The 19,410-nt window shown below is 38.6% G+C and overlaps 1 protein-coding gene across 1 annotated transcript; it reads right to left on the bottom strand.

Annotated features, from left to right (window-relative positions):
• Positions 1–5,771: 5,771 nt before the first annotated feature.
• On the bottom strand, positions 5,772–19,410 carry gpr83 (G protein-coupled receptor 83). Its single transcript, XM_044346306.1, has 4 exons — positions 18,793–19,410; positions 17,933–18,058; positions 7,319–7,452; positions 5,772–6,594 (listed from the first exon to the last, which is right to left on the bottom strand). The coding sequence occupies exons 1-4, from the start codon at positions 19,237–19,239 to the stop codon at positions 5,877–5,879; spliced, it is 1,425 nt and encodes a 474-aa protein (XP_044202241.1). The 5' UTR covers positions 19,240–19,410; the 3' UTR covers positions 5,772–5,876.

Here is a 19,410-nt window from a genome sequence, read left to right as displayed (position 1 = left end):
TACAACACTAATAACAGCAATCACATTTTCAGTCTGCAGAGAGTAGTCACATGATTGATCAGACTCTGACCCAGATATTGTAATTTCTCAAAGAACTTCAGTACAAAGTCAAGAGGTTGTGATATTGAGTACAACAAGCTAGTGAAGCTTTGTAAACAGAGTCATATTCCTGCCCATGCAGAGTAGCGTCTGCCATACACAGAACTACTCTCCAGAGACTGAAAACATGACCGTTGTTATTAGTCTTTGGAGCCATTTCTAAACAAATTACTGTACTCAATGAAGGAACATGTCACTCGATGCAACAGTGCTACTTATTTTTAATAGTTTTTGGACAACAACAGAGGTCTACAGCACAGAGGAATAAAACATATCAGATTTTGGATACACACAGAATACTTGTAAGTACATCAATTCATATTTGGTTTGGCTCTGCACATGAGATTTGTTGACATTAAAAATATATATATAGAAAATGCTGGCCACATTCTTTAAAACAACCCATATTTACACTTTCCTGATATTGTTTCACTTTTTAAATCTGCAAGAACTTTTGTTTTTTCTGGCCACCTGGGGGCAGCTGAAACAAGCAGTAAACACTGACATATTATCACCTTTTGAGGGACCAGTGTGAAGGACTTAATGGCATCTAGCAGTGAGGTTGCAGATTGCAGTCAACTGAATACCCCTCTGGTACGGTGGCCGCGAAACTCACAAAAAATGAAAAAGGCCCTCTCTAGAGCCAGTTTTTGGTTTATCCATTTTGGGCTTCTGTAAAAACATGGCAGTGCAATGTGGTGGGCTCCGCTGAAGAGGACCCACTCCCTATGTAGATATAAAGGGCACTAAGAAAATGGAAACACAGCAATTCTTATTTTTCAAGTGATTATACACCAATTAAAACATATTTTATATTCCATTTCTGCCAAGTCCGCTCTGCTAGATGCCATTCAGTTCTTCACATTGTATCTTTAAGTTGAACTTATCAGTTAACTTAGCAGTTACCCATTTACACATCCATCAGATATGGAACAACATTAGTATTTATTTGTAATTGCATTTCTGGCCACCTGACAAACATAAGGCCAATATTCATTTGGAGTAGTCACATGGATCATTTTGGAAGGCACAGTCAAACAAACCTATTTTGTCATTTACTGTAGGTATGGTCTCTCTTCGTAATTGTGCACCTGCTTCTAGCACAATTTGAGGACCAATCAGATCAAAGCGCTCTCTCCCACCAGCCAGACAAATACCTGTCTGCTAACTGTTGGTGCCATGGGTGAACCTGTTTTTCTTGGAACTGTCAGTCATGTTTACAGCCCCTGGACAAAACTGAATCGCTTAAACAGGAGAGTACATCTTGTGTCATTAGCGTATGGATAAATGCTCACCCTCAACAATTATACTAAATATTGTAAGTGGGGGGTTGGGCCGGGTGTATGAAGGGACAAAAGCAGACACATGTAGATCCCACCAATATTTCCAGCTCTATTGCTCTTATTGGGAGATGTGCACAACAGCAGTATGCATCATGAAATCACATGTATTAATTATATTATATGCCCAGATGTTACAACCCTGAGGTTGTATGAACATTTTCTATGTATTTGTGTATTTGCTTCCGTCTAGTGATCCTGTTTTGGTGCCTGTGTGTGATGGGCTGCTGCTGCAGATGAGCTTGGCTGATTGTCTGACTGAATGGTTGTTACTGTGTGAGTGTGCAGGAAGTTAACTGGTTCCAGCCCCCAAGCTTGCAGTTTAAAGGAGGGCTAACCCCCACCTCCTGCAGGCTCCCCTCTTTCCATTTCTGACCAGCCTGCCAGCCAACATGTTTTGGTGTGAAATGTTGTGTCTAGATTTGTTAATGTGATATACCAGCTCAGGTTTGGTAGAGGTGGGTAGCATTTTTGTTTAATTCTATTTTCTCCTATTTCTGTTATGCTAGCAGTTAGGTTAGGGATTTGTCTTTTTGTTCCTTTTGTTTGAGTAAGTAACTTTAGGTTACTCAGCTTTAGTTCCCTCGTGTTTGTTTTGCTGTTAACCCAACCTGAAGCTAAAAGATTTTAAGATAAACCTTTAAAGGGCTGCAAATCCTCTGTTGCTGCTGTTGGTGGTTCTTGGGAGCTGGAAAGAGGACAGTCTCATCTTTCATATTGTGCCAGGATTCCCCCTAGACTGGGCGGCGGTAACATAGACAATTAAAGACAAAGACAGACGCAGAAAAACTTATAAAACACACTTACAATGTTGCTGACAATCCTCAACCATGGCCCTGATGCACCTAGAGGAACCATTAAGTCGCAAAGATATTATTTTAACATTGTCTTTCCTCTGTTGATATTACATAGCTCCCATGAGGCAACAAACAAACCCAAAAATAAAAGCATCAAACTCATTAGATACAATAAGAAAGAAGCTTTTTTGTTTACACACATGCACAACCACATGCACATGTACACCCATTTTACTAGTTTCACTTTTTGAGCCTTAACACTCAACATTGACAGCAATATATTCTCAGTACATTTCAGTTTCATTCATGTTTTTAATGCATGTTTTAGAGCAGCCTGAGAGAGTCCAACGGTCCTTTTCATTTCACAATGCTGCCATATTCATCAATGCTGAACATATATTTTTTGAACCACAAGATTCATTCTAATGTGCATAAAAACACAGTAACAAAAGTTTGTAACTAGCAACTGATAGGAGTTGCCTTCACTTTCTAGAAAAGAAATTATGATCGTGTGGAAACAATGTAATCATCTTCCTTATAGTTTCCTGTCACTCAAGATGTTCTGAGTGATATGTTCTGAAAACCATCTCCTGTATATTTATGGCTGTGTATTCAGCATTGCAGCTGCCCTAAGAGAATAACTTTCACATTTCATTGCACTTCATGTTTCTCAGGCCCGTAAATAGAGAAGGACCCTGAACTGTCTTTGTTCATCTTTCAAGAGGAAATATATTTTTCCATTTCAATTTATCCACTCAATTACAAGATGAGATGAGGCATTGTCATGTGCACTGATTACATACACACACACAGTTTTACTTCCTTTCATTCATCAGAAATAAAGTTCCAATGTGAATCAGGCCTGTGAATACATGAAAAAGCTTGAAAAGGTATGTAATGGCTAGAAACTGGTCGGAGGTCAGTCATTCTTTCTGGCCAATGCATTTTCTTTTTTTGGTTCCATTTTGTCTTTGAATGGATATTTTAGAGGTTGATGCCATATCTGGATTTCTCTAACTATAGACATATTCATTGTGTTTTATAATGTCCTTCATGAAACACAGTACTGCAGAGACTGTTGATCTTGTTGATATATACCTGAGGTGTAAAATATTCTGCCATGTTTCCTCCCTGCACTGTATCATCAAAGTTAACCTAAATTTTGCAGATTATCAAATGGTTAGAGTAAAGAATAATTTAAAGATTATGTATTCCAGGGATATGATTATTTGGAAATTGTGTTTTTTTGGTTTATTCAAGCCTTGTTTTTTGTTTTGTTTTGTTTTGTTTTGTTTTGTTTTGTTTTGTTTTGTTTTGTTTTGTTTTGTTTTGTTTTGTTTTGTTTTGTTTTGTTTTGTTTTGTTTTGTTTTGTTTTGTTTTGTTTTTTGAGGGTTTTATCAGAGTGAACCAAATCTAAATGGTGGTGGTGGTCATATTTGATCTGCATGTACTGTTGTAGCTGTCAATCCAGTGCTACAAATACTGTTTCACATGCCTGAAAGCATAAATAAAATGTGAAATTGATGAAAATGACTGTTCGCTAAACCCCGTCCCACTTAGTTACTGTTGCTATGTGCCTGTCAAGCAATGATACTACAATGACCCTTTACACAGCCATTCAGTTCAGCCTCTGTCTGAAACAGGCCGAATTAGCTCCTCTCTCTTTAAGGCTCCCCTCCCGTTGAGCCCAATCTGTTCTGATTGGTTAACTTTTGGAAGGTGTATAGTGTATAGTAGTAGGATTTCACAACTTTTTCTCGTTCTTTACTCGAAATGTCTTCTCAAATACATCTGTACATGCTTGAGCCAGAATCTGATCCAAAATATGAGAGTGAACAACACAAACAATACATGGAGAGACCTTACCAACAAAGGTTATGTAATGGACGGCCATTCATGGGCATTTGTCGGTAAGGTCAAAAAAAAAACAAAAAACGAAGTGTTCAGAGCAGGTAGAAGCTTTTGACTTGCAGGGAGCATTTCTACATACATTAACCTCAAATTTTGGAAATTTGACCATGTTTAACATAGATATCAAACATCATAACAGTATATAAATAACAGAAAATCACAAAAAGCATATGTCCCCTTTAAGCTAACTCCGTGAGGTGGTTGAAAACACTGTGTTTGGCTGACTCATTTTCAAAAATAAGAAGCCTGTAAAAGGGATATTAAATCTGTCCTTGAAGCTAAAACTGCATGTTAAAGGCAAAACGTCAGCATCCTCACTACCCAATTATCTATGTAGAAGACTCAGCATCGTTTTTGTATTGCAGTGTTAAGCGTGTTAGTTCTAGCATTATAAGTATCACAGGGTTAGGGTTAGAAGACTTACCAATGTGTTTTACAAATGTACAGTAGCACTATCTCAGATAACAAGTTTGGCTGGCTTGTGGTGAGATTGTGCTGTCTGTTTTTTGGTGGAGGACTCAGTTCTTGTCACACAACGGAGCATACAACGAGAGGAACAAGGAAAAGCAGCATGAAAAGAGAAAAAGTTGGATAAGGAAAAAAATTTTCCTTCGCAGTTTCTAATGGAAAACAAAATGACAGTTTCCTCAATTTAAAGCCATCACAAACACATCTCTGATTTTGCTGCTATTACAATCCTGTGTGGGTCCAGCCATACACTGAGATTTTCAGATTCCCTGTCTTCTTTGGAACATGAAGAAATCCTAAAATAGGATTAAAGGGGACCTATTATGCTCATTTCCAGCTCTATATATTTATTTTTTGACTTCACAAGTGGAGATTTACATGATTCACAGTTCAAAAAACTCCTTTTTTATCTTATATTGGCCCTTTATACAGCCCCTCAGTTCAACCTCTGTCTCTTAAGTCTCTTTAAGGCCCCCATCCTGTTGAGTCCACTGTTCTGATTGGTCAGCTTTCTGGAAGCCTGCCAATGGGCAGCAGTATCAGAGTCGTGTTAACTTACAGCCGATGCAAACCCAACGTTTCCTGCTTTACTGCTTCAAATTAAAAGCTTTTTAATGACTAAATAACAGACCTAACAGGACTTTTATTGTGAAGAATTTACAGGAAATGAAATATGTACCTCACTGAATTAGTGGAGATTTGTTAGCAGTGCTAAAAACAGGTTGAAACATCAACATATGGACATATTTGGAGCTCTTTTTTCAGCATCAGTTAGAAATAATACAGGGGGAATAGTACAAGCAGAAACAGTCACAATGATGATGATGTTTGATGAAGAGCTGCAGATTACCAGTACACCTCCAACAGTTAAACTACGTATTTAATTTTGTTGTGCTGTGTAATGGAAAAACACTCACAGCATGACTCGAGTCATGGCTCAGCATGACTAACCCCAAAACAATGGAAAAACACCATAATGTCAGTGGAGCGGAGCAGTGAACTCACATGCTGCACAATCCATCACATGCCGACAAGTAGAAAAATCCCTTGGAAACTGAGGGTTCAGAGCAGTCTGAAGCTGGTGATTTTTGCCCACAGGAATTACATCTACATATGTTTACCTCATTATTCGACACTTTGCCCATGTTTAATATGAACATCCGACACTGTAACATTATATATATGATTGAAAATAAGGAAAAGCATAATAGGTCCCTTTAAGAATCACAAATACTGGTGCCAACAGTTGTAGTGTTCCAGTCAGCTCACAGCCACAATGGGCTCCACTGAGAGGATGTCAGTTCTTCCTGAGAGGACCTGCCTGGCAGTGAAGAGCACATGTGTATCTTTAAGATCGTGGGACTGACTGGAAGAAGCGTGACTCTGCTGTGAAGAGGCGTGGCCTGAGTGTGACAAAGCATGCCTTGGCCTCGAGGACTCGTGGTTGTCGGGCCAAGCAGTTCTGTGACAGGGAGCGCCGGCGGCTGCAGGGCGAAGCTCTGGCTCCAACCCGACCACTGCCCTTCGTCTCCTCCTGCACATGTCCAAAAGGAGGCGGAGTTCCTGGCGAAAGGTGGGATTCAGACAGCAGTAGATGAAAGGGTTGTAGCAGGTGGAGCTCATAGCCAGCCAGTGAAAGCAGAAGTAAAGAGCGTTAGAGGAGTGGATGGCTTGGCTGGACAGCAGCACCACGTAGCAGTTGAGGGGGAACCAGCAGACAGCAAACACCCCGACCACCAGGAGCAACATAGCCAAGGTTCGCCGCCGCTTTCGTCTCTGGGCAGCGTGTTGAGCTGTTGTGGTGTCACCGATGGCATTGTTGCGCCACAGCCGGCGGGCCACTGTGATGTAAGAAGCTGTGATGATGAGAAGTGGCAGCATGTAAAGAAGTATGAAGGTCAGGAGGTCAATGTACTGCCAGTAGACATCTGATGGCTCTGGGAAGTCTGGGACACACAGGCTGCGCTCCTTCTCCTTACTGGTGAGGCGAATTACAGAGGAAGCAAGACAGGCAGATTAAAAAAATAGTAAAGAAGGTGAGAATGAGGACAGTGGTGAGTGCATTCAAAGGACATGAGAGGTGAGAAATAACTCAGATATAGACACGAAATATTAAGAAAAGGAGGAATAAGGAATAATATACGCTAACTGAGTACTTTATTAGGACCACCTGTGCAATCTAATGCAATCAAATACAACACTTCTGTCATAAATTCTACTTTCACAAAGCTTATACATTTTCAGTTTTTGATGATATTAGTCAGAAAGGTGATAATTCTACTTTATGTTTATTATTGAGGGCATAGTGGGTGGTGATGTGTTCCTAATAAAGTTCTCGCTGAGTGCAGCGACATTGGCAGGCAAAAATAGATGAAATTGTATAATTAAAAAATGTTCAAATAGGAAGATTTTTTTTCTTTGTCAGTGGGTGAATTTCTGCCACAGTATACCTTCTCATTTTAATCTTGTCCATCATACCAGTATCTACATTCCCACGCTGTAAAAGTGTGGGAAAGTAAATATTATGATGTCACCATATCTGAAAAATGATCTTTCTCCCAGTCCTTGGATGTGGTTCTTTAAATATCATTGCCACCCACCACCTCCCCATCACCAGTATGACGGAGATTCAACTGAAAATATTATCATACATTTCCAATTGATCTGTCCTTATTGATCTGTATGAGTGTGTGTCATCTTACCTGTATGTAAGCGTCAGCAGTTTTTGGTAGATTGCATGCGGGAGGGAGAAGCAGCTGGCCATTATCCAGATAACAGCTACCCAAACACCGCCTTGTGCCGGGGACATGCGAGGTCTCAGAGGATGTAAAATCACCTAGGAGAAACCACCACACACACATATCACTTGGTCAGAGCAAAAAACACTTAATCCATATACATCTGTGTTTTTATTTTGGGGGTTGATTCTAACATCAGCTCCAGTTTCTGTTCATGAGTGGACCAGTACCCATTCTGAAATAATATTGCTGGTGTTAAGGCCAATTTAGTCTGTGTGCCTTATCTAATAATATTTTTAAAAAAGAGGCACATAACCTTAGTGTCATTTAGAGCTCCAGAGATTAGTTAACCAATTAGTTGCCAACTATTAGATTAACCACCAACTATTTTGATAATCAATTAATCATTTTGAGTCATTCTTTAAGAAGATTTTCAAATTCTCTGATTCCAGCTTCTCATATGTGAATATTTTCTGGTTTCTTTAGTCCTTTATGACAGTAAACTGAATATCTTTGGGTTGTGGACTGTTGGTCTGGACAAAACATTTGAGGACGTCACCATGGGCTTTGAGAAACAGTGATGAACATTTTCCCCCATTTTCTAGCATTTTATAGACCAAACAACTAATCTATTGATCAAGAAAATAATCTGCAGGTTAATCGATAATGAAACATGAACAGTTGTCTTTTGATGCTGAGGTAAGTGACACATTCCTGCAGAGACATCCGTCTGAGACATTTAATCAAGATTGGGACATTCCTCTCATTTTCAGATCTAAAGAAGGTCACCCGTGCTTTTATCACCTGCAGACTTGTTAACTGCTACATACTTTATTCTGGTCTAAGCATGCGAAACATCCAAAGACTGTAACAAGCACTGCTGCCAGGCTTTTAACACATTCTGAGAGAAGTGTCAACATCACACCATCCGTACTGCCTTCCACTGATCACCAGTGAGATTTGGAATTTGTAGATTTGGAATTTTAATTTTGGAATTCATTTTTGTCTTTTTTTTATTTCTTATTCTTATTTGCAATTCACTTTTTATTTTTAACGTAATGTACTTTGTAACTTGTGTTTGAAAAGTGCTACATGATTATTCATTTGTAAAGCAGGGTGTAAAGATCAGGTCATGTTATTTACTGAAAGTATTTTTACAGTCAAAGCAGTGACTGACAAGAAAGCATTTTTCATACTAGTGTTTATCAACCTGAAAAATATCAACAGCTATTTCCTTAAAAGGAAATGGTCTTTATATGTTTACTGTGACTGTGCTGTGACACTTTAATTTAATGATGATTGATTGTCAATGCTGACTGGACTCAGAGGACAGGTCAGGAATTGAACAACACCCAGGCAACCAACTAAGGGGAAGAAAAAATGCATCCTTCTCTAGTTCTCTGTGACGATGGGCAATTTTTAGAAAACATATAAAATGGATTTAATCACCTTATTGCATTAAAAGGGCCATTAAATGATGACACTTCTTCATAAATCTGGGCTTTTGGAGCCTTAATGCATATGTCATTTGCTATATTTCATAAAGTTTCCATTTGAATCCATATATTGTTTGGCACACAATCAGCCTAATTGTCATACACTAGTTAGGGTTTGTAACAAATAGATTTTTGCCCTCTGGAATTACACCTTTATGGGCAACTAAAATCACTTTTAATCACATATTAACCCAATGCTAATAGTTTTTATTAGTAGAATGAAGGGAAAAGTCTCAGGGGAAATATCAGAAATGCTCCTTTTTGTCTCAGCTGGCTGTGGTGGGTGGGAGGCCGGCTAATGGAGTTATACCGTATGGCTTGGAGACAAAGTAAGTGTGTTGCTAATGGATTTGAACAGCAATGACCAAACCAGCATCTAACCAAACCAAAGTTACATTTGCAGGTACGTTAGTGCTGTTTAATTTGCTGCAGCTGAGCAGCTAATTAGCTCTTTAACCTGCTAGGCCTGCTGATGTCATTTAGGTCTATATGAAGCCCAAGCTAATTGTCCTTTGAATTGTAGAGGCACGTAATGGAGAATTGGAGGAGAGGTGGATAATTGTCTCCAAAATCTGACTTTATCTGTCTGTATAAAGTGGACATATTTCAGACTGAAACAGTTCTAAACCTTCAAACATGCACCAAATCCAACTATCTTGAGAATTAAGCTCAGGATGACTGTATATTATGATTTGATTAGAGAGCCCAGAATTCAAGCCACTGTGGGACTCTGCTATAAAGAGGAGATTAGTATCTCGCCTCAAACAGGCTCACACCAACAAAACGTATTTAAATTCAAACAAAATATCTTTTTATCTTGTTTTATGTTTTTAGATTAGCAAATAGTGGGAAAAAAAGAAGAAAGAGCACAATTTTCAGCTCCTAACCCAAAACAGGTTATTAAGAGTAATGAAGAAGAAATAAATATAAATTAGCAAATCAAACACTGTAATCAGTGCTAAGGGAGAAGCTTGAGGGAGAAAACTGAGAATTATAAATTATTAATTCATGCAGATGCATTAAATGAAATTCTATTGTGGTTGTAAGTCCCTAATATTCGGGACTCTCCCTAGTGTCATTGGTGATGAAGCATATAGAGTCACGAATCATCTGAGAATAAAACGTGTTCAAAGTCATTTCCACCAGTGGCATAGGTCACAATAGTCATCAGAATTGTCATTAACAATTTGACCTGAGGTTCATGAGTTGCGAGTACATCTGTGACATCAGGTAAAATGTACAGGTACATGATGACACCGTCACAGTCAAACCTTTTATAATACACAGCTAAAATCAATTAATAATAAGCAAACCAAACTGACCTTATATGAAAAGCTACTAAGAAAAAAACAAGTAATGTGATTTACATCCATTTAGCCTAACCAGATGTTAATTTTAGACAGACACATCAGAGCACATGTTTCCTTAGATACCTGTGCAACAAAACATGTAAAAGTCCCCATTATGAGGAGCGTGTCAATTTGTTACTTAGATATTTTTTGGACTTTGGTGCATTAGCAGCCTAAATTAAGACAGCTCTTCTTTTCAAATGAATCCTCTCATTTGCCGGTTATTATTATTAGTAGTAGTAGTAGTAGTAGTAGTAGTAGTAGTAGTATTAACTATAATTCTTCTTACTTATTTGCATGCTATGGTGGATGACTGTGTATACATTATGTAGCATGGTTCATAAAGCTAAATGGGACAACTATACAGTGTCTATGCCTTCTGACAGGATTTCACACTATTTCAACTTATATCTGCTTGTCATAGGTATGCCAAGCAGATATGAGCAGACATATGCTGCATTATCTGTTCAAGGCCATACATCTGCACTCATGTCATGTCATCGCCGCTGGAATTTTCTCTGTTGTTGTGGCCGCAATGGCATCCAAAGAGAGGAGCTAAAACTCAACTCAAACACACTTCTGTTCTTCATAACCTCATTCCTGGCGTACCTTTACCTGCTAGTTAATGTAAGGCAAAACACTTTAAGCTTTTAAGATTGGACATTACTATCCATTATGCAATACCATTAGAAACGTGTCTGATTGGTCCCAAATTTATTGTGCAGTATGAAAATGATCTCAAACATACAACTAGAGTCAAAAAACTATCTGAAGTGACAAGCAGAACAAGGAGTCCTGCAGCAGATAGTATGGACCCCCACATCATCCAGTCAGTCTGGGATTACATGAAGAGACAGAATCAACTGAGACAACCTGAATCCACAGCAGAACTGTGGCAAGTTCTCCAAGATGCAGGAACAACCTGCCTATACCGAAGTACTTTGAAAAACTGTGTGCAGAACTGTTCTAAAGGCAAAGCATGCTCACACCAAATATTGATTTCATTTTTGTTTCTTCTGTTTACTGCACTTTGTACGAAGTTAATTGATAAATAAAACCTATTCATGGCATTAAGTTTGAAAGCATCCTCACTTTACTTTTAGTACCCTTAACTTTTACACAGTACTGTATCTAAACTAGACTGCTCCGTGTTGACCGCATTGACATTCATAGGACAAGTGCACCCACATCTCTGATATCACAGGATGCCTGAAAAAAATAACATTGACACCAAATCATTATTCTACATATCAACCCGTACTCCCTTCAAATTCAGCACCATGGACAGCTCTAGCAGGAGCATTCTACTGTACATACTAAAGCAAGTTTCAAATGTTGTTCATTCACACTGGAAAATTACTAAATAAAATACACTAAAAACAGTCAGTATGCAGACAGTGTTCCAAACTGTATTGCACATAAAAATAAGTACACTCAAAAACAGTTGGTGCTTCTTAAAAAGCCCTTGATTCTTGTCTCTCACAGTGCTGTGAACAAAGGAAATGGAGAAGCTGCTCAATTAAGCTGGAGACAAATCAAGTTCACTGTTTATGACGGTGTAACAGCTTCAGGAGCGCCCCAGAAACAAAGAATAACTTTTTCTTTCATATTAACTGCAAAAACAGTATGTTATAAAGATGAGTATATAGTGCAAATATATATAGTATGTAATATGGAATCAGGACACAGCATGTTTTATGAATAGTACTTTTTCTCACTTTCTGCAATCACTCCCTATTTGCTAGTTCTCTATTTTCACTTTCTATTTGAATGTCTAAATGATACACTTGAAAATCATCAACACAAGCAATGAAAGCAACATATGGATGTTTGAGGATGTGTACTATGATACAATGAAAAGAAGTTGATGCAGGGTTGCCAGCTGAAGGAAGACAGACAGATAATGGGCCAGCTTTTATAGCTTAGGAGCCCAGATGAGAGTACATTAGATCAACTGATGACTCAGTTCTCTCATCTCAGCCAATAGACCTTTTTCACAGCAGACATTTTGACACAGCAGGAAACTGGAGACCGGTGTAGATAACAAAATGATGGCTGAATGCTATTAAGCTGATTTGGTCTGCAAGTCTCCTATTGTCTCCTGAGCTTTAACAGATCAACCCACTAGACGTAGTACATATATATGTATATATATATAGCATATAGTGGAAGGCAAGGTCACAGGTATGGATGGTAAGGACATTTCCCTGATCGATGTTAAGGTGTTGCTGAAATGACTCTATTTTACCAATCTCAAACCATCTTGCAATTCTAACTCCACACATTAAGATCTATGCAGAGTTGCCAGGTTTGCGTGTTTTCTGCAAAATATGGGTTACAATGATGAAGAGCGAAAAAACGTGATATGGGGGATACTTGACCTTATGATATGGCAACCCTCAACTTCAAACTGTATTACTGTATGCATTCTTTTTTCAGGCTTTTGTTGTCTTTATTTGGCAGACAGTGTAGAGAGACAGAAAACATAAGGAGAGAGAGGGATATGACATGCAAAACAAGGGTCCCCCAGCTAGGGATTCAACCATAGACGTTGCAGTTAGATGGTATGTGCCTTAACCATAAGGGCACCAGAACACCCAGTGTATCATGCATCGTTGACTAGCTGCAGCCTGGCAGCAGTAGTAGTAGTTGTGAATGAATAGTGTTTGCACATTGTTGTGACTCTGTCATGAAACCATCGAGTTGTGTCACCCAAATAAACAAACTGAAAGAAGTGCAGAGCTGTAGAATCTCAGGTGAGATTTGAAAATGGTTTACAGCAGATAACAAGTTAAACAAAGCAGCACATCACTCACAAGTTTCTTTAAATTTATTGTGTTTATTGTGTCATATGTCAATTTTAAATATTAATTTTAGTCTTAATTTTACTCTTTTCAGAGAAAACTTCATGATACAACTCCGGTTTCAGGTGAGTCAGGCTCTTTATATGTGCACACCTGTGCATATGAAAGAGAAAAGAGAGACAGAGAACAAGTGCTCAACTGTTTTAGCAAAACAACAAAAAATGTCCAAAAGTTAAAACCAAACCTACACCCTTGGTGGAAAGGACATCACAAGTGCCCTCAGAAATTCCCAAAATGGAACACCCAATAATGTATTTATTTCCTGAAAATATAATAATGCCTGAAAGTGTAATAAAATTTGCACAAATGTCCTGACTGATATTTTAATCACATTTTTACCGATAATGTAATACTTTTCAGGTGGGTCATTTTTTTTCCAAAACTGATGATGTAATAATTTTGACAGATAATGCAATAATGTAAAAAAGTATGCTTTTTTCATGGAAATGTAAAGTGTGCAAGTATACAACATTTATAACACTGTTAGTGTCATCTAACATTTGATGATCATTTCATGTTTGGAAATGTAAATTCTCGGCTTTATGTAGACTTTGAAATTTACAACAGATGGTAAGTGGTATGCTGTTATCAGACAAAGATGCATTAAACTAAAATTCCTATCAATGGGAAATGAACCCGCCCATACCCATGCTGATTTATTTCCTGATAAGGAAAAGTTAGCATCACTTTGCATTGAGAACTATTATATTTGTGTGAGCACACAGCCTAATTGTTTTGGCAAGTACAAGAAAATAACACAACGCTGAGCACCTGTCATGACAATAAGGCTGAATAATTGTGGAAGAGGCTATTGCAATTCGTTCAATTATGCTAGCATATTCCTAAATTATTATTTTTTTAATATCATGTGGTGGAAACACAAACAGATTTAATTCTAGGAATATGCTATGTTGAGTAAAGAAACCAAACTTGACCATACTTGTTTGATATGTTTATTTCATTACAATAGCTCACAGAACAGAGTGTTGAACTCAACATGACATGAAAGGGCAAATCAATCTAATTGAAACAGCCATTTAGGCTACAGTAACTTCCCCTATCAGTAAAAATTAAATTACAGTATCAGTCAAATTATCACATTATTGGGTGCTAGAGAAACAAAACATGTAGCTACCGAGTACGAAACTTCCTCTAAGAAGGAAGAAATTTGAATCTCTACAAGATGCAAATTATGTGATCAAAAGCTCCAGAACAGCTACTAAATGGACCTTGAGGTGGGGTCAGAATTGAACTTTTTAACTCCACAAATGTGTTTGCAGCATGAACACCACTGTTTGCCTTTGCTCCTAAGGTAACAGTCATAAATCATAGTTATGCAACACTATACCGGCAGCAGTGGGACAAAATATTGATTAATGAGAGACTGAAATCTCTGTTTACTGCTCACTGCAAAGTTCGCTGCAAGGACTTATCATGTAGGGAGCATTTGGTGGTGGTAATAGATTTTTTTCTTTTGGAGCTTTCACTGTGCAAACTCTCTGTTGTTCTGATAAATGCAGAGAAATGTCAGTGAATGAGGGAGCAATTACAGACGCAGCTCGTCAGTGTCCTCGGTTATATCTATAGCAGCACTATAGTTCCTTGTCTTTCCAGTCACCACAGCTTTAGTGAAAAGAGTCAAGGGTGTGAATCTGTCGGCTCACGATTTCTTTGTTACCTTCAGATTCAACTCCAGCTCAAGATGAAAAATTCTCCATTCATTTTCTTTTGCAAAGAAAAGCACACTAGGACAAAACTTTTTTTGAAAAGTTTCCATATCTCTATATCTTTTCAGGACATGTTCAAATGCAGACAGCAAATTGGTCTATGTCTTATTTAACTAGTCAACTGCACAGAAGTGAGAGACCACTAATGGCTTAGTTATTCAATTATCCTCCTCTCTGGCCAGAGAAACCAGGTTATGAAAATTAGGTGCGACAGGCTCAAATTTAAATTTATTCCACATGCAATAAGACAAGCACTTTATCTTACTCTTATTTCTTGTAGTTTTTTATCATATGGACTAATTATGGTATTTTATACATCTTCTATAGTGTTTTATTGTTCTTATGCTGCCCTTCTGCTTAAATAATTTCAGTTTGTTGGACAAAAAAGAGAGGACCTGAAGTGAACAAAAATCAGTCAGGTCATTCAGCAGACCAAATAGTAACTAGAAGACTGTTCCAGAGCTGAGGTGCCAGTACAACAGAAGTTCGATCACCCTTTGACTTTAACTTGGACCCTGGAACAGCTAGCAGGCCTGATCCAGCAGATCTAAGAGGCCTCTAATGGTAACCAGTGCAAAGAGGCTAAAACTGGGGGGATGTAAGAAGTCTGGTTGCAGAGTTCTGAACGGTCTGAAGTTGGGCTACAGCTCAGGCACTGACGCAGGTAAACAAGGTGTTACAATAGTCCAGGCATGAAGATATAAAAGCATGAATAATTTTTCAGTATTGCTAAAAGAGCAAAAAGAATGTGGCATGTTCTCACTTAGAGTTGGTCTACATGCTGTATCAAATATTTTTCTCTGACCCTCTTCTCTTCTCTCATGTTTGGACTGCAAATGTAAGAGAATTATTAACTAGGGAGACAGTTTCAGTTTCGAGAAAGAAACTCATCTTAATGGGATGATACTTTTCTTTGTGTCACTGCTGTGCTGCTTGTAAGAATGTCTCTAAATGTACAATTTTCTTTTAGTTCAGCTAATGTCATTTATTTGATTTGCTGTCTTTGCAGACTGCAATGTGTGGCTTGTCAGAAAATGTGTTATTGAATATGTTAGTGCAAGAGAAGACAGGATGTGAAATCTGTGTGAAACTCTGTCTTTTGTTGCTGTTCAACTGATTCATCAATCTAGTAGACGGAGAGATGTGGACGCCTACTACAGATGTCTGTGGATTTTTTCTTAGGATTTCACATCTATCTGCTCTCTTTTTCTTCCATGAATGTATTTATTAAATGATGTTATTGAAAATAACATTGTTGTTGTCTAGCAGCCTTGATGAGATCCAGCATCCTCCACGCAAAACATGTCACCCTTACCTCAGCTCCTCAGTGATCTGAGGCGAAACACTTCATGTGAGCTTAAAAATAAATAAGTAAACATTCAAATGCTCATTTTTTGTGTTTTGTTTCTTGAAGTGGCTTGTCAGACACATTCAGTTTCTTACTTTATTTAAGCATGAAATCTGTTTGAGATTATTCTGGGATTTGAAGGCAGTGTGGATACAGCAGAATGTTTTCTATTATTCATTTTGCCTGCATTAAAAATGCAGTTTTACCCACCATTGGTACCTTGTAGACATGGTAGCTGAGTCTTCATTTTAAAGACTGTAGGATTTATTTCATACAGTAATGACAAATTAAGTAAACTTTAAAGTTTGCTTGTTTAACAGTAGAGGCAAACATTAATCAAGTTTTGTCATTATCTGTAGAGCTATATTCAGTTTGTCATTGTCATGGGCATTTATCATCAGCTTCGTATAAAACTCCCACATACTTGAAAGGGCATTAAGTATCTGCGTGGTGCCATTTGATGACTTTACAGTTAAAAAGTTTATTTTCAGTGTAAATTCATAAAGTGCTTCAATGCACTTTACAAAAAACAGAAGACAATTAAAGAAAGAGGAGATAATAATATTGGTAATGTGATAATTTTCTCATAAGGTTTCAGTACAATAATATAGAGACTGTTTGAACTAGAGCTGCAATGATTAGTCGATTAATCATTGAATCGATCATCAGAAAATTAATCTGCAACTATTTTGATTGTCAAATAATGGTTTTAGTCATTTATTAAGCAAAAATGCCAAACATTTGCTGGTTACAGCCTCTCAAATGTGAGAATTTGAAGCTTTTCTGTGTCATACATGATAGTAAACTGAATATCTTTGGGTTTTTGACTACTGATCAGACAACACAAGACATTTGAAGTCAGCACATGGACTCTAAGAAAATGTAACATTTTTCACTATTTTCTGACATTTTATAAACAAAACAATTAATTGATAATGAGAATGATCATTAGTTGCAGCTCTAGTTTGAACTATACAATAATATATTCTTGATGCTGATGATATTTATTGCATTTTATCTTGCCAAGTCAGTCTGGACCCCCTATCAGAAAATCTCCAAATAAAGGGGAAGATTTGTTTGCCAGGTGCACTAGTGGACTCAGGGGGGTGCAGGGTGGGCAACCACCCACCTGGTGCCCCCGAAGACAAAAAAATACCATGAAAGTGTCCTCTAAGGTGCCCCCACAATATGATAAAATGTTCTCTACGGTGCCCCCACAAAGGAGAAAACATACCAGAGTTCTGTAATGACTGTCTAGTTATGGCTAAATCAGGATTAAATGCCCTGTATAGTTCCTCTATATGTGACTATCTGGAATGAAGTGTCCTCATGGTGTCCTTTCAGTGGAAGAAAATGTGACAGTGCCCTGTAAAGAACCCCCCAAAACAAGAAAATATGATGTGCCCTTTAAATGAAGAGGATGTAATGCAGTGATCTATGATGCTGTTGTGATGGGGTGACCTGGAGGTTCTGTATGGGTGAAAAAAAATGGAAAAAGTGCAATTTAGGGTTCCCCTAAGTCTAACATACTGAAGTACAGAATTATGGTGCCCTTTCAATGAAAAAAGGTGCCCTATAGGGTGCACTGTATGGGAGAAAAACATTGTGAAGTGGGGGCCCATTGAATGCATCAGGTGCCCTTTATATTTTTTCGCTCCTGCCCCTGAGACAGCCTGAGTCCACCACTGGCCAGGTGACTAAAATGCACTACTAAATTTAGTATTCACACATTCACATCAAAACTGAGGCGGGCACTTCACATATCAAACTATGAATCCACTGATGGAGACAAACCTGTCGTCGGTCGAGTGCGATGGCGGTGAGTGTCAGGGTGGAGACGTGCAGGGAGCAGTACTGCACAAAGCGACTGACATGACACATTGTCCTCCCAAACACCCAGGTGCTGTTCACAAATCGGACCTGAGGGAACACATATACACACACTTTAGGAGACGTATACCTGTCAATTTTCCAACTTCATCCATCCATCAAGATGAGACATTGAGAGACTTTTTTTGAACACTGTCAAGGCAAAATAAATAATCAAACACTCATCGAGCCACATGTCTCTAAATTAATATTTAACTGGCTATGCGAATAAGCTTTCAAAGTTTTGCTTCACAGTAAGTCACGAAGCAAGGGAATTAATAGGACCAAGATAAATTAATTAATTCAGTACCCTCTCTCTCTCTCTCTCTCTCTCTCTCTCTCTCTCTCTCTCTCTCTCCCTCACACACACACACACATACGCAGATTCTGTCAAATCTGGTGATGACACAAATGGCGCCATCTTTTGGTGTCAACAGTCTGCACTTGATATTTTGACCAGTGCAGGTATGTGCAAACATTTCTAGAGGGGGGGGAGGGGTGGAGGAGAAAAAAGGAGGGACAAACTATGATAAAACAAAACAGGACAACATTTCCACCCATAGAAATGTTTATTATAAAAAAAACTTGCTTTTAAGAGACATATTTATAGGCTATTTAAATGTTGTAGTTAAATGTTACCACCCTACCCAAAGACATGAAAAAGTCTTTGGGGATTGTTTCTTGAAAGTGTAAAAACAAGAGGGGCCTAATGGACGGTTTGTGAGTGGACAACACACACACACATATACACTTTGAACCTTCTCCAAGATTAAAGGTGGTCTTACCAGAGTGAAGGGTGTATTGAGGACCGTGATGAAGATATCAGCCACAGCGAGGTTCATTATAAACAAGCTGGTGGCGGACTGGGTGCGCTTATTCTTCACCACCACATGACACACCAAGGTGTTTCCGAACAGGGAGATCACGATGATCAGAGAGTACGCCACTAGCAGCGCTTTGATGCTCCCGTCCTGCGACTCCCCGCCGCGGCGCTTCTTACTGGCCAGAGAGCGCCAGTCCTCCAGCATCCCTTCATCAAAGTCCAGGAGGAAAAAACCAGAAGTCCGGTTATCCACCTTCCCCGAAACGTTCAGCAAATGCCCCGTGTAAGAAAACAGCCCATCTCCCAAAAGTGAGGTGTCGTTGAGTTTCTGTCCCGTTGTTGTTGCCACTGCTTTGTAACAGCTGTCCATCCAAAGTAGAACAGATAACCAAACACACACAGCCCTCATGTTTCAGTATTCTCCTTTTCTTTGTTCCACTTGTCGGCTTTAATGTGCGCAGCTGTCAGCTGTTCACCTGCTCTGCCTCTGTAGTCAGTGAAGTGATGTGGGGATGCTGAAGCAGGAGCAACAAGTTGAGTGATGCGAACCGGCTGCGCGGTTGCTGTTTTTAAACCTTTA

This window comes from Thunnus albacares, chromosome 3, assembly GCF_914725855.1.
Source record: "Thunnus albacares chromosome 3, fThuAlb1.1, whole genome shotgun sequence".
Taxonomy (NCBI): Eukaryota; Metazoa; Chordata; class Actinopteri; order Scombriformes; family Scombridae; genus Thunnus; species Thunnus albacares.
The sequence above is the reverse complement of the archived record's forward strand: the minus strand, read 5'-3'. Positions and strand labels throughout refer to the sequence as shown.